Source organism: Bubalus bubalis, chromosome 8 (genome assembly GCF_019923935.1).
Source record: "Bubalus bubalis isolate 160015118507 breed Murrah chromosome 8, NDDB_SH_1, whole genome shotgun sequence".
Lineage (NCBI taxonomy): Eukaryota > Metazoa > Chordata > Mammalia > Artiodactyla > Bovidae > Bubalus > Bubalus bubalis.
Window position 1 is genome coordinate 98,950,365 of NC_059164.1, and position 20,257 is coordinate 98,970,621.

At 48.0% G+C, this 20,257-nt stretch overlaps 1 protein-coding gene across 1 annotated transcript in view; it reads right to left on the reverse strand.

Moving 5' to 3' along the window:
- SLC13A4 (solute carrier family 13 member 4) overlaps positions 1 to 20,257 on the reverse strand; it is a 42,899-nt gene that overhangs the window by 17,409 nt on the left and 5,233 nt on the right. The window contains exons 2-6 of the mRNA XM_006079850.4: positions 19,178 to 19,306; positions 5,176 to 5,312; positions 3,206 to 3,378; positions 2,685 to 2,739; positions 34 to 73 (exon numbers count right to left, since the gene is read on the reverse strand). Coding sequence (XP_006079912.1) covers positions 34 to 73; positions 2,685 to 2,739; positions 3,206 to 3,378; positions 5,176 to 5,312; positions 19,178 to 19,306 — 534 coding nt within the window. The remainder of the gene's footprint in view (positions 1 to 33; positions 74 to 2,684; positions 2,740 to 3,205; positions 3,379 to 5,175; positions 5,313 to 19,177; positions 19,307 to 20,257) is intronic.

Below are 20,257 nucleotides of genomic sequence, written 5' to 3' on the forward strand. Positions count from 1 at the left end.
ATTTCAAAGCACAGAGGAAACCCAAGGCCATACCTTGTTCTGCATCAGGGAATTGAAGTCTGCATTCGACGTGCTGGAAGAGAACAAAGAAGGTGGGGAAAACAGCAGTGGCCCAGAATGGCTGAGATGGGGATTCTCCCCACATCGGGTTTTGGTATAAAGGACCCTTCTAGACTCAGGTGTTCTTGGCTACAAAGAAGACGAATCTCACCTTTGAGAGATGTGGTAAGGATTTGTGGGGACAAGGGCAGGGTGTTGCATTTGAAGGGAAACCGAGACTCCTAATAATAGCTAACATGGAGCTGAGCACTCATGAATGGATTTCAATCCTCATGACCTTGTTAATCCTCACGGCAGATCTGTGGGGCAGGTACTGTTACCTACACTTACAGGGTAGGAGTCTAGGCAGAGGGAGGTTACTAGCTTCCCCGGGGGGCCTGGGTACTAAGTGATGGCACCAGAGAGGAACATGTCTGCCTGCCTGGAGAGCCTGGGGCCCTGGACTGTGGTCTCACGGGCTGACCAACTAGAAGGAGAAACGTGAAATGCTTCTCTAAGGCGAACAGGAGCAGGGAGGGCCAGGGCCACATGTGGTGAAAGGCACAGGAGAGAGGGGCGAGCTTCTTAGCAGCAGCTGCACCCCCCAGGGTGGGAGTCACCGCGGGTGCCGAGTCCCTCCCACCCCGGCCGTTCTCCAGCTCTGCCCTGGGGACAGAGGAAGGTGGGGATGTAACACCAGCCTTACTGACTTCCACTCAGCATTAAAGGCACGTTTCTGGTCTGTCTTAGCTCTGAGGACAGTGGGTCCCCTGAGCTCAGCCACTGGGAAAGCCAGTGAGGTGCTGGACACACAGGCAGGACGTGGGGCCCTGCGGTCGTCACCCACCTCCAGGCTCTATCAGGAGCTGGTGGAGCTCGGAGGGAAGCGTTCATTGGAGGGCGTTGTCAGCCTGGGGGGAGTATTGTGATATTCCCCTGTCCTCCTTCCCAAATCAGGTGAGGAGGCTGGTGAGGAGCCCCTCAGACTGCCATCCTGCTGCCCTCTCACCACCACTAACCCTGGCAATCCCCTCCCCAGACACCCACCCCCCACCCCCAGTGCTGCTGAGAGAGTCCAGGGACACCCTGAGCTTTGGCTTTGGAGTTTGGGACGTGTGTTTTCATCTGGAAAAGAACAAGGGCAAGAGGCCAGTGAGCACTGCCCAGGAGGCCAGAGTGAGAAGGGAAAGGACGCCCACACCAGGAGCAGCTAGTGCTTTCGGTGGCCAGTGCTTCCTGCTGGGGGTGAGCCCCACAGAGAAGGTAGCTGGGCCGCTGCTCACAGTGAAAGGCCCACCACAGAGGCGGAGGCAACCCCAGATGGAAGGGGCTGGGGAGTGAGCCACCAGAACACAGAACCAAGGGGGCCGAGCAGTTCTCCAAGAGCCCCTCATGTCATCGGGCCCTGTGCAGAGGTGGCCTCCAGGGGACACTGAAGACGCTGAAGGGAAATGCCCGATGTGGGAAAGAGTAGGGACCTGAGTCCCCGGGCACTGGCCGCACTCTCCAACACCTCCAGCCAAGACCCTCTGTGCCCCTGTATCTTTCCTGCTCCCTACAGCCTCTGTACTGACCCTGGAGAAGTCAGAAGTAGCAGAGAGGGTTGGTGAGGGGAGGGGAAGGTAGAGGAAGACGGAGAAAAAGCCAGATGTCTCCCCCGCTCACGGTCACCTCTCATCCTGCAGACCTGGGCTGACGGGGGCTTGAGTGTGAGCACGAGAGTGTGGGGAGAAGCTTCAAATGAGAGTGAAGTTTTGACACAAGCCTGGACCAGATGGCCGAATATCTGAAAATGAGATTGTTCTAATACCTGGAAGGAGCTGTGGGATTTGCCTGAGACATCATCAAGGGTGGGGAGGGAAGGCCAGTGTATTATGATCGGCAACAGTGGTGGGAGGAGGGCCCCCCGCATCTGTTTCTCCACATAGTGCTGGTCTCACTCACTGTGGGTTCCCCATTTTTTTATGAAAAGAGCAAATTGCACAACGGAGCTCTAGTACAAATCCAACTTTTAAAATGTCCTATTCATCACAGTCTTCCTTGAAGACCATATATTGATATCAGATGTCCAGAAGAAATCAGCTGTTCATGAATCTGCCTCACATGAGTGTTTGAGACCAGATTTCTCCTTTTCTAAAAGAGCTTGTTTTCATCATCACGTGGCGCTCTCATCAACTGTCCTGTTATCCCCTACGTGCCACTTAATTTTTCCTTGCCATATGTAACAAGACCAAACCTAGCAAGACCATATCTAATACCTATAAAATACTTTGTGGTTCTCTAAGAGTCTCCAGCGATATCTAATATGCAAGACTTTCTTCATTGATAGATTTAAAAAATATCATTCCCCCAAGAGGGACATCAATTTAGATGAAATTCTACTTGGGAGATGTATGTACAGTCTGTACGTCCCATCAGGTTCAGCATAGTCTTTCCCTCTCTTCTCTGAGCCCTGCAGTACCCAGTTTTGAAGGGAGTTGCCCTCAGGATCTTGGGCAGAGAGGAAATCAGGGTGGGCGGGGGTGGTGGTGTGCCAAGCTATGAGTGTGGCCCACCCAGCTGAAAGGGCTGTTCCCCAGGCTCTTTCCTGACCTCTGGGATGGACCTGGCGGGGCTCTGTCTGGGAGGAGGGCAGTCATACTTACTCTTCATTGACGAAGATGAGTTCCAGGGGAGGTTGGCTGTTGTTTACATCGAGATCTACAGCAGCAAAGGAAAGCAGAAAGTTAGACATGGAGTCTGGACTTGACCCTGAAGGGCAGGGACTCCGGGCTGGGGCTGGACTAGGGGGACCCAGGAGCATGCAGGCTCCCACTGGGCCTGGTGCCTGGCAACTCCCCTTCCCTCCGCTCTGAGGATGTGGTGAGACTCAGGGACACAGACAAAAGCCTGGGGTCCTGGGCTAATCCTTGAGCATCAGTGGGCAGGGAGCAGCAGAGGGTGCTGGAAGCAGGGCAAGAAGGAACAGCTGGGAATGGGAGACACAGGGAGACTCTGGATGAGCAGGGCTGGAGGTTGGGGGATAAAGGGCAGGGGAGGGGGACATCAGAAGTGGAGGGGAGGGAAGCAGGTGAGGGGGAGGTGGAGGGAGTGGGTGCTGAGCTGGGCGGTGTCACTGGAGGAGGGGTGGAGGAGCAAGGGGGAGATGAACTCCAGCAAACTGTACTGATGGGCTCGGCCTCTTCGGCACTGGAGTTGCCAGCCACGAGCTGCTCCTCCTCGGCACTGACCAGCTCCTGCAGCACGGCCTCCACGATGGGCATGACCATGGCAGTGGTGGACGTGTTGGAGAGCCACATGGACAGCAGCGTGGTGCAGCACATGAAGCAGAGCAGCAGCCTGGAAGGCAGGGAGGGGTTTGGGGTGGGGGGTAGCCTCACAGCACGCCCACCTCCCCAGGTCCAACCTCTGACCTCACGGGGCTCCCCAGGGCCTCCTACCAACCCACCAGTGCTGGCATTTATCCTAATACTGGGGTTTTATTTCATACTTGGTACTCCCAGGGCTTGGCACAGAGTAAACATTAAAGATGTAAAGATGTGTTGAATGAGTGAAGCACACTTCATGGGCTAGTGTGGCCTTGGCATTTCCGCCCCCCACCAGAAAAAGCCCTTACTTAAGCAAAGAGTAGCTTTGGTCATAGCGTCACAGGGCATGGACTTAACTGATTCCTCATCTCTCTGTGGAGAGAGCTCGATGACGTTAGCTTGATGTGTGTTTTTTTGTATGGGTATAAAGGAATTCTTTTTTGGCCCTTGCAGCCAGCAAACCTCTGAATACGTTCACATTCTTTGCTTTGCAGCCATGTCACCATAGTTATCAGCGACCAAATAGAGATGAATGGATGAAGCTCATGGTTCCGCCCACTACTTGCTCCACAAAGCTTAGCCCTCAAGGGCCCCAGTGTTCAGTTTCACTGTGTGCACTTTTTCAAGCTGGTATCTTAAAGAGTTGAGGCCTTGGAGAAAGGCTAACAAAGAGAACATTCAAGTTCTCCCTGACTCTGAAGACATGCAGCATGTGCACAGACATAGTTCTCATTTCGTAAGAGAAGTCAACGTAAAGACGTCCCGCGTGGATCACCTTAGGTGGGGTCACCGACTGTGCAGTTTGGGGCCAGCATGTCTATCCTATGGATCACGATTGGGTAGGTGCCAGAGCCCGCCTCTGTTTAGGCTGATGGAGACAACAGCTTGTCTGATTTGGACCCTTACCAGCAAACAGAGGGCCCCACGAGGGTGGGAGGTGCGGCGAACAGAGATGAGTGGAAACACAATGGGATAAAAATTCTCGAAGATGGTATTCAGGGGTTTTAAAGAGCTGCAGAGTCCAAATATCATGTGGGGAAGTGCCAAACTGTGTCCAGCAGGTCGAGTGTGGGGTACAATATTAGGTTATTATTCAGTTAGGGGGTATTACTAAGTGAGGGGGTATTACTGAGAATTATGCTGTGAGTTAAAGCCGTGGTTAAGTGGGAGATGGGAACATCTTTTGAATTATAACCTGTATTCATCTAATGACTAATGTTGAAAACGAATACCATATTATTTATTTATGCTCTGTTGGATTCCCAAAGGAGCCAGGGAAAAAGGGTTGCAAGAAAGTTGTAAGCTAGAAGGAGGTGAGGACAGTATTCCAAAGGGAAGGGCACGGTTTTTATCCAACAGAGTGGGAGTGAGTTCACACAAGACCATCAATCCTGACCTCCTACACATTCCCAAGTGCCCCTCCTGACAGCAAAGAGAGAAGAGGAGACAGCAGAGGGACTGCAGATCAGGTCAGACACCACGTTTGACAGGCCTGTGGTCTGAACCAGTGATAACAAAAGCTGGGGGTGGTTGGCAGGAAACTGCCACGCCTCCTTAAATGACAGAGAAGACACCGCTTCCTCATCCAGCCTGTTACCTGATGCACCAGAAAAAAGGTTGGGAAACAGTTTATGTTGGTCCATCTTGTTTTATTGAACGAGCCCCTTAGATGTTGTAACCTGCTGCACCGGGAGCCCTGGAGGGGGAGGAGGGAGCCTCACGGCCCTGGTGTCCTCCCATCCCTTTTGGTAGAAAACCTCAAGCGACATCCCTCTGAGTGTCCTGGGGGCCCACTGGGAGCTGGGGAGATGCACTAAGTGTGACTCACATGCCCGGCTTGGCTCCAGCCATCAGGACCATGCGCAGAGCAATACGCTTGTGCAGGTTCCACTTCTCCACGGCCGCCGCCACGCAGATGACGCCCACCAGCAGCAGCGTGGTGTTCTTGAAGTACTCGCCCGCCACCTGCAGAGGCCAGGGTGGGTCACCCCTACCCGACCCGGGGCCCAGCCCCCGTCCGACTAAATTCATTGTTCACTACAGGCTGGCAAGCAAGAAGCAGGGAGATGAGGTTTATTAAAATAGCTAGCTATGGTGTATATTACATATATGGGCTTCCCTGCTGGCTCAGTGGTAAAGAATCCACCTGCCAATGCAGGAGACTGGGGTTTGATCCCCAGGGTCGGGAAGAACCCCTGGAGGAGGAAATGACAACCCACTTCAATATTCTTGCCTGAAGAATTCCATGGACAGAGGAGCCTGGTGGGCTACAGTCTCTGGGTCACAAAAGAGTCAGACATGACTTAGCAGCTAAACAACAACAATATTACATATATATATTCTACCTTGGGCGGGTGCTGTGCTGCTTTGCTGTTCAGTCGCCAAGTCGTGTCCGACTCTTTGCAACCCCGTGGACCGCAGCACGCCAGGCCTCCCTGTCCTTTGCTATCTCCTGGAATTTGCTCAGGTTCATGTCCAGTGAGTCAGTGATGCTGTCTAACCAGCTCATCCTCTGCCACCCTCTTCTCCTTTTGCCTTCAATCTCTCCCAGCATCAGGGGCTTTTCCAGTGAGTTGGCTAAGCACATTACAAAGATTATTTCATTTAATCCTGCCAATAACTCTATAGGGTAAATAGTCTTCTCCACTTTTTAAGAGATATGAAAAACACCCATTATGAATATGATTTCAAAATATAAACATTAACAATTCTATCTTGTGAGTGAAGTGAAAGTCGCTCAGTCGTGTCCGACTCTTTACAACCACATGGACTATACAGTCCATGGAATTCTCCAGGCCAGAATACAGCCTATCCCTTCTCCAGGGGATCTTCCTAACCCAGGAATCGAACCCAGGTCTCCCTCATTACAAGTGGGATTCTTTGCCAGCTGATCCACAATGGAAGCCCAAGAATACTGGAGTGGGTAGCCTATCCCTTCTCCAGCAGATCTTCCTGACCCAGGAATCAAACCGGAGTCTCCTACAATGCAGACGGATTCTTTACCAACTGAGCTATGTCCATAAAAATTATGAAAATAACCCTGGGTCTGTCCACTAATCTTATTTTCTTTAGTTTTTATAAAACTATGTTCATTTTCTTATTAGAAAAACACCTGTTCACTATGGAAAACTTTAAAATATAGAAAACTTAAATATAAAATTACCTTCAATCTTACTACTGTTAATACTGTGGTATGTTTTCTTCAATTTTTAATGTCTATATAGATACATAATTGGATTTATATAGTATGTGCTGGCTTTTATCCTCCGTTTTATCATTTGACATTGTACTTTGACCATTTTCTTTTGAGACTTAAATTTACTGGAAAAATCCATGCTCCTGGCAGCATGAAGTACTATAGAATTTTCTTAGCCATTTTCCTTTTGTTGAATATTTAAGTTGATTTCTTTTCTTTCTTTCTTTGCTACAATGGAACAAAGAATAACTTTCTGCTTAAATCATTAAGCTGATATGAATGTGATTATTTCCTTAAGATAGAGTTCTTGAAGGTGTCTTTATAACTTGCCAAATAATTACAAAGTTCCAAAGGGTCCCCAAATGATAATAGTGCAAGGAATGTCCTACACTGTATCCATTTTTGTTTGTTTCTGAACCATTTGAAGGTTACATACATTTTGGCCCTCTATCCCTAAGTATTTCAGTGTTTATTTCCTAAGATAAGGGGTTTTCTCTCAAACAACCATAGTACCAGTTGCCAGCTTCTCCTTGCATTTTAATAATGAGAAAATTGAGACCGAGTCCTGTTCAAAGATGTTTCCTATGTTTGGGGTCCAGGACCATCTCTTCATTGATCCCCTCCCTTGGAATATTCACTTCTTATCTCTGCCTTGATGAGACTTCAAAGCCAGTTCAGGCCTGGTGCCCCCCAGAAAACCTTCTGTGTGCCTCTAGCCTCTGGCTCCAGAACATTCCTTGTGGGTCCTAATAACTCCACACGCATTACAGAGCGCACAGGGCAATGCTCAAATCGTCGCTTCATGCTCACACTGTTTCTTTTTTGTGTGCCTCGCTTGTCTCTTCGGAGAAGGCAATGGCATCCCACTCCAGAACTCTTGCCTGGAAAATCCCATGGACAGAGGAGCCTGGTAGGCTGCAGTCCATGGGGTCGCTAAGAGTCGGACACGACTGAGCAACTTCACTTTCACTTTTCCCTTTCATGCATTGGAGAAGGAAATGGCAACCCACTCCAGTGTTCTTGCCTGGAGAATCCCAGGGACAGGGGAGCCTGGTGGGCTGCTGTCTGTGGGGTCGCACAGACTCGGACACAACTGAAGTGACTTAGCAGCAGCCGCAGCAGCTCTTGTCTCTTAACTGAATTCTAGGCTGCAAAATGCCAAAGAACATGTTTCTATATCTCTTAACACCTAATAGGATAAATTGCAAAAGTAGACACTCATTAAATACTGAGTTACATACAAGAGAGTTGTTCCCAACAATGGGACCATGATATAAACTGAAAGGAAAAGATATAGAAAAGTTGAACTCCTAACTTAGAAACCCTCTTAAAGTGAGAAAACAATAACACTTTTGACTGCAAGAAAAATCAAAACTGAACAGGGAAGGAAATGCAAATATAGTAAATTCTGTGATGTTTGAAGTAGATGGAATTTACATAACCATTGTGTTGAAATTTGATTATTGAATTATATGCCTGTACTGAGAGATGGAGAAGAATTGGGTGATGTAAGAGTACAAAACCCTCATTGACAATAGTCAGAAGACAACTGATAATGTCTAAAAGTGATAACAATTAATATGTGTGTGTTAAGTTGCTTCAGTCATGTCCAACTCTCTGCAATCCTGTGGACTGTAGCCCACCAGGTTCCTCTGTCCATGGGATTCTTCAGGCAAGAATACTGGAATGGGTTGCCATGTCTTCCTCCAGGGGATCTTCCCGACCCAGGGATCGAACCCACCTCTTTTATGTCTCCTGCTTTGGCAGGCAGGTTCTTTACCATTAGCGCCACCTGGGAAGCCACAATTAATATAGGAATATTATATAGGTCTGTGGCATTTAATACCAGAAGAAGCAGTTAGGAAAGTTAAGTTTTTGGCTCTGGGTTGGGGGAGGTAGGTGGAAGAGACAGCTCTTTTGTTCATTATGATCTTTTTCAATATTATTTGATTTTTTAACCCTGCTAGGAGCACTTTGGTAAGATAAGAGCTGCGCCAGAAGGCAGCCGGCTCCATTGCCCTCTTCTCTCTTGTTCCCCCACGGAGATTTCCTTGTGTCTGACTGATGAGTTCTGTGCTGCAGAAGGACCATCTTTCCTCTCTGACCATTTGCTGGAAGAAAAGCCCTGTGCTTCTGGTTAACCTAGTCTTCGTCCTGGACCCCAGCCCTTGTGGACACTAATTCTCCCGGAGGACAGAGAAGCTCTGCTGGGCTTGTGACTCGGGAGCAGAGTGCCCTCTGGGAGGGACAGGGAGGGCTTGGACTCTGATGGTGGGTGGAGGTGCTGCCCCCTCGCTGGAGGTGGAAGCACTGCTGGGAAGGCCAGGGCTGGCTGAACTGGACCTTCCTCACTGCCCGCTCATGGTCCCAGGCAGCTGAGAGGCAGCTTGGTGGTGGAATCAGTGTTTCCCTTTCCTCTGTTGATCAAGGAGGGAGACCTGCAGAAGATCTGAGACACCGCTAGACCTGGGCGACGGTCCCCCACTGGCCCCATGACTCATGGCCCTCTGTGAAGCTTCTAAAGATTCAGTGCTACCAGGGTTACTTTCCCAGGGGACCGACTGACAGCCTTTCGATTTTCTGCCTCTTTGGCACAAATCCTAATGGAACTCCAGTTTGTAATGGCCTTTCAGGAGGCTCAGAGCCTGTACAATTGGCGGGGCTACTTTCTCTGGGTTCCTCTCAAAGGGAAGGGGAAAGGAACCAACCTGTGTAGAGTGCCTTCTGCATACCAGGAATGTTGTATTTTGCATTTACTTTCTCATTTAAGGTGAGGAAACAGACCCAGAGAGGTTAGGGAAGAGGTTCCGGTCCCGATGTGAGGGGTGGAGTCGAGATATCAATCCAGGTCCCTCTGAATCTAAAGCTACCATGCGACATGCCATTCATGATAGCCAACTGGAAACCACTCATCTAATTCAACCCCAGGGGAAATTCTTGGTCCCCCAGACAGCATGGGCCAGCCCACATTCCTTATCTTTATTCACAATCACAGTCCTGACGCCGGCCCCAAATACCTGGGCCTGGTCCAATGGCAGCCCCAGGCTCAGCTTTAGCGGGATAGTTGGTAGTTGTTTAGAAAGCAACTGTGCTGCTTTCTCATGTGGTGTTTGGTGAGCTCAGGTCTGTTCAGACATCCCCCTCCCCCTCGTGAGTCATGCCACGTGCTTGGTGATTTAGCCTGGGTGTGGTCTGTGATCACGAGATAGTACTGTCAAGTGGGGAAGAGTGAGGGCTCTGGCGTCAGCCAGCACTTGGCTGTGTGACCCTGGGGAAGTTATTCAACCTCTCTGGGCTTCATTTCTCGCATCTAAAAAAATAAATGAGGACTATATGACTTCCAGTCTTTTGTAAAGCTGTTGTGAAGATGAAATGACACATGCAAACCAGCTAGCCTGGCCTGCCACCTTGACAGCTGGGGTTCCTGGTGGTTCTGTTACTCAGTGGCCCCACTGTCCAGGTCCGTGGACATTAGCACACAGAGAAGGCTGAGGCACAATAAGTAAAACCCTGTCTGGTGGTTGTGTCGGTTAGTTTCCTAGCCCACTGATTTTTCTTTTACAATAAAACCTCGGTTATTCAGAACCCCTCTGGGAGTTTCAGGATTCTTAAGGATTATTTTAATCATTTTCTAAAACATGTTGCATCCTCACATTTGCCATGAGCCTTTCTTTCCCCACTATCTAATTTCCAAGACTAATACTCTGTGAGTTGGGAAACTAGATAACAGAAATCGTTAGAACTATTTGCAAAGAAAAATTAGATTCTAAGATGAGAGCTCCTCCCGTGGCTAGACTGCGTGGATTCTGTGACATTTATGTTGGCAGTGTTCTTGCCTTTACTGCTTTTCTGCTCTGTGGTTTTTCTCGGTGTGCCAAAACCCTGGGCTTGGAGAGCAGAGGTATTTCCGGACAGTGTTTAAGAAGAGATGGGCTCGAAGAGACGGCTTTGAAAAGGTGGAGCAGAGGATAGCAAGCTCAGGTTCTGAAGTTTAGATGACCTGGGTTCAAATGCCTGCTCCCACAGATGGTCTGGGACCAAACATTGAACCCAGATACCCTCGTCTGGGTTATGTAGTAATACACAACACTTTGAATCCATCATATGTGTGCCTTAAGTAAAATGATTCAAGACAGGCCTGGCATATAGGAAGTCCTCAGAAAAGGCCCATTATTATTGTTAAAAGAAGTGAAAAGATGAAATGCTTCAAGATGAGATTCAGGGTCAGGAATCAGGTATGCCAGCATGACCATGTAGAGGAAGAAATGAAATAAGAAGGAGCAAGGTAGATCTCAAAGAAAAAGATTCTTCCAAACTTTCTTAAGTGAAGGGTGAGGACAACTCCACCGTTTTCTAACCCAGCCTGGACTGAGAGGCACAAAGACCTAAGTGCTGAGCAACGCAGTCTATTAATGAACTAGTTCATTGTTAGTGAATTGCAGGTGACATCTCTTAGTGACGAGCTTTTAAAAACATCACTCTCTTTGGTCATGGGATTATTTATTGCTCTCTAGATATGTCAGGTTTTAATTGTTTTTACAAAGTTGTTGCTGTTGTTTTTTAATAGGAAGAGGGCAGTTGTGGCTTTAATCATAGAAGTCTGAGGAGAATAGAAATCTGGATGTTGATCTTGGTTCAGTGCTTTTCTCACTAAGAACATCATCAAGGGCATCGTCAGGAAGAAAGACAGAAATGGACCAACCAATCATTCGTGAAGATGAGCTGGGCACTCTGATGGGCACTTTCTCACTCAGAAAGCTTTTAACATCCTCACGACTCCCCATGAGGCAGGTACTTCTATCGTTCTGATTTTCCAGGTGAGTAAAATGGTTACAGTTTAGAGAGGTTACAGGGAAAGAAAAGAATGTTGCCCATTCCAGTTCTATAAGGATCAAGCCCTTAGCTCCTGCAGTCATGCACCCTGAGGGGAATGCAGGATGGAGAAAAACAGGAAGCCTCTATACTTTGGGTATTGGCCCTAAATAGTTAAGATGGATATCTAAGGAATCATTTCAACGGCTCCAGATTCTTATATCTTCTCATAAATAGAAAAACACTAAAATCACTAACTTGAGATGTCTGTTGTGATTAGCAGTAGTCTTCTGATGTTTGACTACATGTTTTTTCCCAGAAAAATAAATTCATATATTTCCTGGCTCCCGCCTCAGCTCTTTGGAGCAGTTCCTCAGTAACCCAGGCTGTCTCCCAGGCCATAGTCCTCAGTAAGTTACCCAAATAAAACTTAACTTGCAACTTTTATTTCAGCCAACACACAATTTGCTTAAGACTAGTTAGTGACAAAACTGGATTCAAACTCAGATCTATCTTGCTCCCAACTTGGATCCTGACCCTTGCCATGTTGCCACTGTCCCTGCTTATGGTGGTGACAGTCAGAGACTGGCCAGATGTGTGGATCTGACTGTGTCCTGACACGGGCATGGGTGGCATTGAACGGGTACTATCAGAAATGCAGCCAGTCAGCACCCTGCTGTTGGCTGCACACACCCAGGCTCTGCTTGGAGGTCAGCTGATGGTGACCCTTGTCATGTGTCGGGAAGGTGGCAGTCCCTCAGAAGATTGGTGGTGGTCACTGGAGATGGGCCTATATTGAGGCTTTTTTGGTTCATCTGAACAATTTGCAGTGAGTCCAGGATGGGATCCTGGGCAGGTCCCCCTCAGCACTGAGCTAAGCCGTCAGAGCTGGAGACTTCACGATACCATCCCAACCATCTCCCTGGCAAAGAAGCTATGTCCAGTGTAGCTGCCTCTCTGCCCTTCCCTGGGGGCAGGAATGCTGATTCTACTGGTTAAGTCTGTGCAAGCTCAGACACCCTCCTAACCACCTGTCTGTATTCCCTGAGGACAGAGGTTTGCAAACCACTCGCTGCCCCTGAAACCTCAGGGGCTGCTGTGGGAATGGGGTGTCCACAAGCTGTTGCAGCAGGCAGGGCCCAGGCAGCCAGGGCTCTGAGCCCTCATGACCAGAGTAGGACTTCCTCTTCCATCAGTTTCATATATTGAGATTTAGTTTCAAAAAAAGGTTTTGTTGCTTAAAAAAACATGCTTTGCAAACCCTACCCTAGAGAAGGCTAAAGCAGAGAGACCCAGATGGGTGCTGACCTGGCCGGAAGTCAGTCCAACTCCTGCAGAGCTTAGAAGTGCTGACTTACCAGGTGCCCCCAGTTTCTGCTCTTCCTGTGGAAACGCTGGCTTGGCCTCAAAGGACTGCAAGATCTGTAGGTTCCTGGGTTTGGGCCCCCCTTGTGGCCTGGGCATGGGCTCAGCTCTGGGCGGTGTCTGCATGGCTGTGGGTGATGGGCAGCCTGGATTCAGGCAGGTGGCTGGGCACAGATGCTCAGTTTATCCTCACGGGCTTGTATATGTTGGGGGGAGGGCATAGGGTGGGAGGTCAGGGGGCGGGGGTGTCAGCCTCTATAGTAAGCAGAGGCCAGAAAGGCAGAGTAGAGAGTGGCATATGAAATGCCCCCAGATTTAAACAAACAGTCAGGGTCTAGGCACCGGTCAGGAATCAGTGGGTCAGAAAGATCAGAAGCCAATAGGGAAGCAGATTTCAGGATATCAGACTCTAGCATCACTTGGCTGTAGAGGCTGTTTTGTTTTTACAGCTGGAGCTGCCTTGCCTCTTCTCTGGCCCTGGCAGGAGCTAGAATCTAAATGGGAGTTGCTAGAGGCCTGCAGTGTAGGCCACTGAGACAGCAGAGGGCGTGTGTGTGTGTGTGTGTGTGTGTGTGCGCGCGCACGCGCGCATGCACATGTGTTTGGTGGGTAGATAGCAGGTGTAATCACTACCAGAAATAGTTTCTGACCCTGGGCACCCCTGAGACTCTTTCCAAGCCTCAGTATTCAAACCATGCCATTTAGTTCCCCAGAGCACCCCTGGGTCCCCACCTCTATGCCATTCTCCTATAAACAGTGACTCTCAGCTCACTTGATTGGCACAGGTACTGTTCCCGGCTACTGTAATACACTAGAAGGGCTTAGAGGACTTTCAAGGCAGATATGATGATAGTAATGAGAGTCACAATGCAAGCAAAACAAACAAAAACACGCCTAAAAACAAATCTGAAATACAGAACTGAGCTCTGGGCACCAGCAAAGGGGAGCAGTGGCTGGTGCTTATAAGCTTGATAGAATCCTAAAGTCAAAGGGCCCTTAGAGCCCAGGCCCTCACCCAAGGAATGGAGTCTACCTCTAATGTCCCTCATTCAGTCATCCAGCTTGTGCTTCTAGGGACAGGAACAACAGGACCACATGGGGTCCCCATTTCAGAGTCTTCCCTCCCAAAGAGGGGCATCTCCCTTATGGTGCTTTGCCTCTGGTTCTGGTTTGGCCCCTCTGAGTTTGGTGTGTTGAGCTGCACAAGCCAGAAATCATGCCCTTCTCGAGGCCTCTCTTCCTTTCTCATATGACTCAGCTAGATTTTAGACATCTCGGGTACCCACCTCTGAATGAGCAACTTATCCAGAATTTACTGCCCTGGACAGCGAACATAATAGTCACTTTATAGAGGATTAAAAGATAGGCTCCTCTGACCACAGGATTTCCCAGGCAAGAATACTGAAGTGGGTTGCCATTTCCCTCCTCCATGGTTCTTCCTGACCCAGAGATCAAACCAGGGTCTCCTGTATTGCAAGTGGATTCTTTACTGACTGGGCCACCAGGGAAGCCCATTAAGAGATACTGCATGTAAAGGACCTCTGCATTTTGGCAGCCACCTTGGATGGAAAGCTTACACCAAGTCTGTACTCAGCTGAAAGCCAAGGGTCTTTTTCACACAAACTTCTGACATTCATCCTTATTAAACTTCGTTTTGCCAGTCCCAGTCCATTGCCTCTTCCTGGCAGCACTGATTCTGTCACTGTACATTAGCTGGTCCATCCAGCTTTGAGTCATCTGCAATCCCAGTAACATGCCTTTCATATTTTCATTTGTGTTCTCTCTCCAGCACCATGCCAACATGTTATGAAATATCCTTTAGGTTCAGCTATTCAACGAGTACTCAAGCTACTCAACTGTGCTATTATCCAGCCCACATGGGCTCCTTTGATTGAGAAATTTTTATCCCTGGAAATACTAAAGGCTCCAAAGAAAAAGTTAATTTATGTTCAGCAACTTCTGTTTAAAAGACCAGGGAAATTGTAAAGCTTTATGGAAAGACCTCAATCAAAAAGCAGTCAGTATACATTTTGGGCACTTGATAGGGTAAACTTCATTTATCCAAAACATTCTCTCATGGGAAATTGTGTAAATCCTCTGCAATGCCAATAATAGCTGCAAACTGCATAAAGTCTTCTGTGTTACTCCACGTGGTTTATACTTTCTCTCTACTAGAACAGAAACTTCTCAAGGTCAGGAGCCATTTCTATCTCTTTTCGGCACCTGAGTTCAGCTGAGAGAGGACAATCTAAGCTTTGCACAATGACCTCTTAACTGGCAGACTGACAATCCATCACTGTAAAATTTAGCCACTTATATGCACATATCCAGCCCCCGTGGGAAACCCAAAGCATGAGCTATGAGATTCAAGAAGGCAAAAATAGATTTCTTTTTCATTTTTTGTCACCTGCAAGGTATCTGTAACATCCCACAGTGCACACAGTAAGTACAGCACTCAGAAAAAAATATTTTTCTGAATGTTGACTGAATAACCTGAAAGACAGAAGCCACAGATTCAGGGTCACACTGATCCTATTCACTCACCTTCCTTCACATGGAGAGAATACTACTGATATATGCCATCAAGAACACCGCAGTGGAGAAACGTTAACTGAGGCTGGCGTGAGAGCGGACTGGAGGTAAAAGACATTGTAAATCCTAGAAGGGGTGAAGCTGGGTGGAGAGAGGACATAGAAGGTGTGCAGCTGGGTGGAGAGACGATATGTCTACGGCAAGGTTTTAATCTGATGTTCTCCTGTACCATTTAAGGGACAGATAGCACAGATGAACCTATTTGCAGGGCAGGAATAGAGACACATGTAGAGAACGGACATTTGGACACAGTGAGGGAAGAGAGTGTAGCATTAACATATATACACTGCCATGTGTAAATGAGATAGCCAGTGGGAAGCTACTGCAAACCACAGGGACTAGCGCAGTGCCCTGTGACGACCTGGAGGGGTGGGAGGGAGGTTCAAGGGGGAGAGGAGATATATATATATATATATGTGTGTGTTGTTATTTGCATCCTTTGCTGTTGTTGTACAGCAGAAACTAACACAACTTTGTAAAGCAATTATACTCCAACTAAAAAAATCAAAGGACAAAGATATCAGGGCGGTCCCAAAGGAAGGGACCAACACATTTAATGTTGGAAAGTTTTTGGAAAGGCTTCATGCAACAGGGTAACTGCCTAGGATTTTAAAAGCTTAAAGGATTTGAGAAAACTTTCCAAGGTGGAAGAGAGTGGCCTGAGTCCTGGCAAGGGGCTGGGAAAGCACAGGTGGGTTTGCTGCTGCTGCTGCTGCTGCTAAGTCACTTCAGTCATGTCCAACTCTGTGTGACTTCATAGACGGCAGCCCACCAGGCTCCCCTGTCCCTGGGATTCTCCAGGCAAGAACACTGGAGTGGGTTGCCATTTCCTTCTCCAATGCATGAAAGGGAAAAGTGAAAGGGAAATCGTTCAGTCATGTCTAGCTCTTAGCAACCCCATGGACTGCAGCCTACCAGGCTCCTCCGTCCATGGGATTTTCCAGGCAAGAGTACTGGAGTGGGGTGCCATTGCCTTCTCCGACAGGTGGGTTTAGGGAGTGACAAATGGATGCTGTATCTGAAGAAGGGGGTTCCTTAGACTCCCGCCTCATTTTTCCCAGAAAACTAAAGCACGTGCTGGTATGGGAGATAAGTCAGTGGCTGAGGAATAGATATGTTCTCTGTCTGCAAAGTCAACAGACTCACACAGGGCTGTCACCCATGTCCTCTACCCAACTGGCATTTCCTCTAATCTGAGTTTAAAAGGCTAGCCAAACAGATTATATTTGGTCTAAACTGTACCCTGGAGCCCAGCTGTTAAATATCATCACCAACCAAAGCCACTTTATCAGGCCAATGGGGTAGAATTTTTCACCTCAAGTGATAAAATTGGGTCCCTGGCTCTTCCAGTGTTTTCCACCTCTAGCTCCAGCAATAACAACACCTAATCTCTCCCCAGACAGTCTTCTTTTTCTCCTTACAAAGTGCCGTTGCCTTTTAAAACAACTGCCTCCCTAGACTCCTTATGGGTTGAGCCTTCCTACCGGTGCGGTGGGCAGACCCTAGGATGAACTGTTGCCTAGCAACATCCCTAGTGTGTGGAGGGGCTGATTGGCCCACCAGTCTGTAGGATCCTGCTGCAGGAAGCCCTTGGAGAAATAGAGACATCATCTACTTTAAGGTTGAAGCATGCTGTTGGCTTTTGGGCTGCCTGTAGTGAAATAAAAAAATATTAGTTTTTTAATGAATAGTTAGCTCACTTTTAAAATGTTACTTAAGTTTCAATTCTTTCTATAACTTTTTTTCTCTGCTCTCTATTTTCACCTTCTGACTCATTGGCTCTTTTTTTTTTTTTTTTTTGAATCATTGGCTTTTGCGGTCACAATTTTGAAGAGAAACCTGCCAGACAAGTTCATACTTTTCTCTTAAGAAAAGTAATACCGATGCTTGTTCTTTTAGGCATGCATACAGACCTGAAGTACCTGTTCTCTTTCCACAAAGGAAGGGGGACAATTGGAGAGACTGGCTAGTGCTTCAGGTCCCAGGCGAGTTTTATGTGGGTCCCAGGATACTGGTGTTAGACCCATTTCAGGAATAAAAGCACTGCTGAGCATTTGGGGGATCGTATCCTTTTTGGAGAGTCTGAAGCTGTTATGACTACTAAATGCCAACCAACCAACAAACTAATGTACTAACCACCTCTAAACCAAAATGTTGCAAACCAAAAAAAGCCAAACAAAAACTGGCCAGTCGAGTCCATCCAGTAGAAGGACATGTTAATTTGTAGTCAGGTACAGCAATTAGTTGGGGCTTCCCTGGTGGCTCAGAGGTTAAAGCCTCTGCCTGCAATGTGGGAGACCTGGGTTCGATCCCTGGGCTGGGAAGATCCCCTGGAGAAGGAAATGGCAACCCATTCCAGTATTCTTGCCTGGAGAATCCCATGAACAGAGGAGCCTGGTGGGGTACAGTCCATGGGGTCGCAAAGGTCGGACACGACTGAGCGACTTCATTTCACAGCAATTAGTTCATTGCTCTGTTGTGTCTGACTCTTTGTGACCCTATGTAATGTAGCCCGCCAGGCTCCTCTGTTCATGGGATTCTCCAGGCAAGAATACTGGAATGGGTTGCCATTCCCTTCTCCAGGGGATCTTCCTGACCCGGGGATTGAACCCAGGTCTCCTACAGGATGTGACTAACTGCAATTAGGGGGAGCCTAATTTTATCTTTGGACTTTCACAAAAAGTTGTTATCCATGGTTAAGGCATCCTGTGGACCCAGGTTCATTGTTCCTTCCTCATATCACACAAGTGAAGAGTTACACAGTTCTTAGTAGTAACCCACCATGCAGCTATGTAATAATGGGGTATTTTCCTGACGGTACAGTAAGCAAGTACATAGACTGAAATCTAATAGGTATACGTTTGAATCCAATTGTGCTATTTCCTACTATGTGATCTTAACTCTGAACATCTTTCCTCATTCTGTAGAATGGAAATAATAATGTCTACCTGGTAGAGCTCTTGGGAGTATTAACTAATACAGTACTTCTGGGGTTGTGCCTGAGTCTTAGCAGGCATTCAGACAATAGGTCCCTTTCCTCTTTTCTTCTGAGCCTCTGTCCTTAACTAACCTCTACATTCAATCTTCTTCAGAAACCCTAAGCAGGGACCAGGTGCTATAACGAGATAGGCCAAATGGAACCAGGTGTTAATGAATGAGGACCGTTCTTCATCTTGCTCTTGGTGTCTGGCTGTGATATTCTTCTTTCCTATTTGTGGGAGGCTTAACTGTTTGCCCTCAAATTTGGCACCACTCTGGGCTTTCTGTTGACAATTTCTGTCAGAATGCCAGAGAGAGTGAACAGAGGGCAGAGTCTAGGTAGACAGCAGTCAAGGAAAGAAAATGCAGTAATCCTGAGTTGGGGAAGAAGGGGGAGACATGTTTTTTAGAGGAAGTGAATGAAGACATTGTCAGGCCTCAGAGAAACATGGTAAGTTTCTCTGTCGGCAAGCATTTATTGAGCCCCTGCTCCACAGAGGCTCAACTTTATCATGAGATTCCAAAGACCCAAGACCTGAGTCCTCCTTTGAGTGTTTAGAGTCTAAAGGGACAATCGAAAGACAGAGAAAGGAATGGGGAGCAATCTGGTTGAATATGCCAATCACATGGTTCCTAAAGCTTCTCAGGTTGAAGGAGCATTTGGATCCAAAAGGCTTCCTGAAAGCGGCAGTTCGAGGGAGGTGCAGGTCATGGGTTGAAGGAAAGGAGCACGGGGTCCAGAACAGTGGGTGCAAAGGCTTAGTGCTAATGGGCTGGTCCAGAGGGTGAAAAAAGCCCCTCCTCAGTGCTCTGTGAATCTCCCTTCACCTCCAGCCCTCTCTCACTGGCCCGGCAGGGACCAGGCAGGGGCCACCAGTGGTCTAACCTCGCTGGATCGCAGGACTCCGAAGAACGGGTAGAGGAAGGCAGGCACCAGGGCTGCAGCTCCAAGAGGCACTGCCTCGGACACCCAGTACACGGCGGTCACGATCAACACATAAGCACATGAGGCCTCCTGGAAGGGGAGGAAAGTGGGTGGTTAGAGACAGTGTTGCCACTAAGAATCCAAAAGAGAGCCAGGGCAAAGGCAGCAGTCACATAGACGTCAACACGGGCACTGGCACACAGCCCTGGGGGTGGGGGCAAAGCTGGACTTGGCAGAGGAGTTTGCTGGATTATTGTTGTTTAGTCACTAAGTCATGTCTGATTCTTTGTGACCCCATGGACCGTAGCCCGCCAGCCCGCTCTGTCCATGAGATTTTCCAGGCAAGAATACTGGAGTGGGTTGCCATGCCCTCCTCCAGGGGATATTCCTGATCCAGGATTGAACCTGCGTCTCCTGCATTGCAGATGTATTCTTTACTGCTGAGCCACCAGGGAAACCTAAAAATGTCTCTAGACATTCCAGATGTCCCTTGGCAGTGGGACAAGGGGGGAACTGTCCTTGTTGAGAACCAGTGCCCTAACCAGTCCGGGACTTTATTCTGCTTGCCTGATACACATGGAAACATCCTTCTGACAAAGGGAATAAGACTGCTCTCTGCCTGGAAAGGAGGGCCTAGAAATTTACCAGGGTTTTTCCCAGCCCACCCGCTTTGTTATTTGAACAGCCTTGGAGTGCACAGAATAATAATAATAATAATAATAATAATAAAATATAATATTCTTATAAAAAAATTAGAGCTCCAGTGAGGCTGGTTACCAGGAATAGTGCTGATTAATGGTGGTGGGAAAGGTTTCTGTCTAAAGGCCTTAACCATGGACTCTGGAGGGCCCTGAGTAGAAGATTCAAGCTGGCTGTGGATTCCTCTGTTTATACCTAGTTCTAAACCATCTGGGCTTAGGTCTGACCTCCCCTGAGGCTGGCTGGCGATCAAGGAACCTGATAAACCTTGTTCTGTTTATCTCTCCCTTGGGTTCAGAACAAGTGTCCTCAGACTCTGACACAAAAGTTACAAAAGGTCGC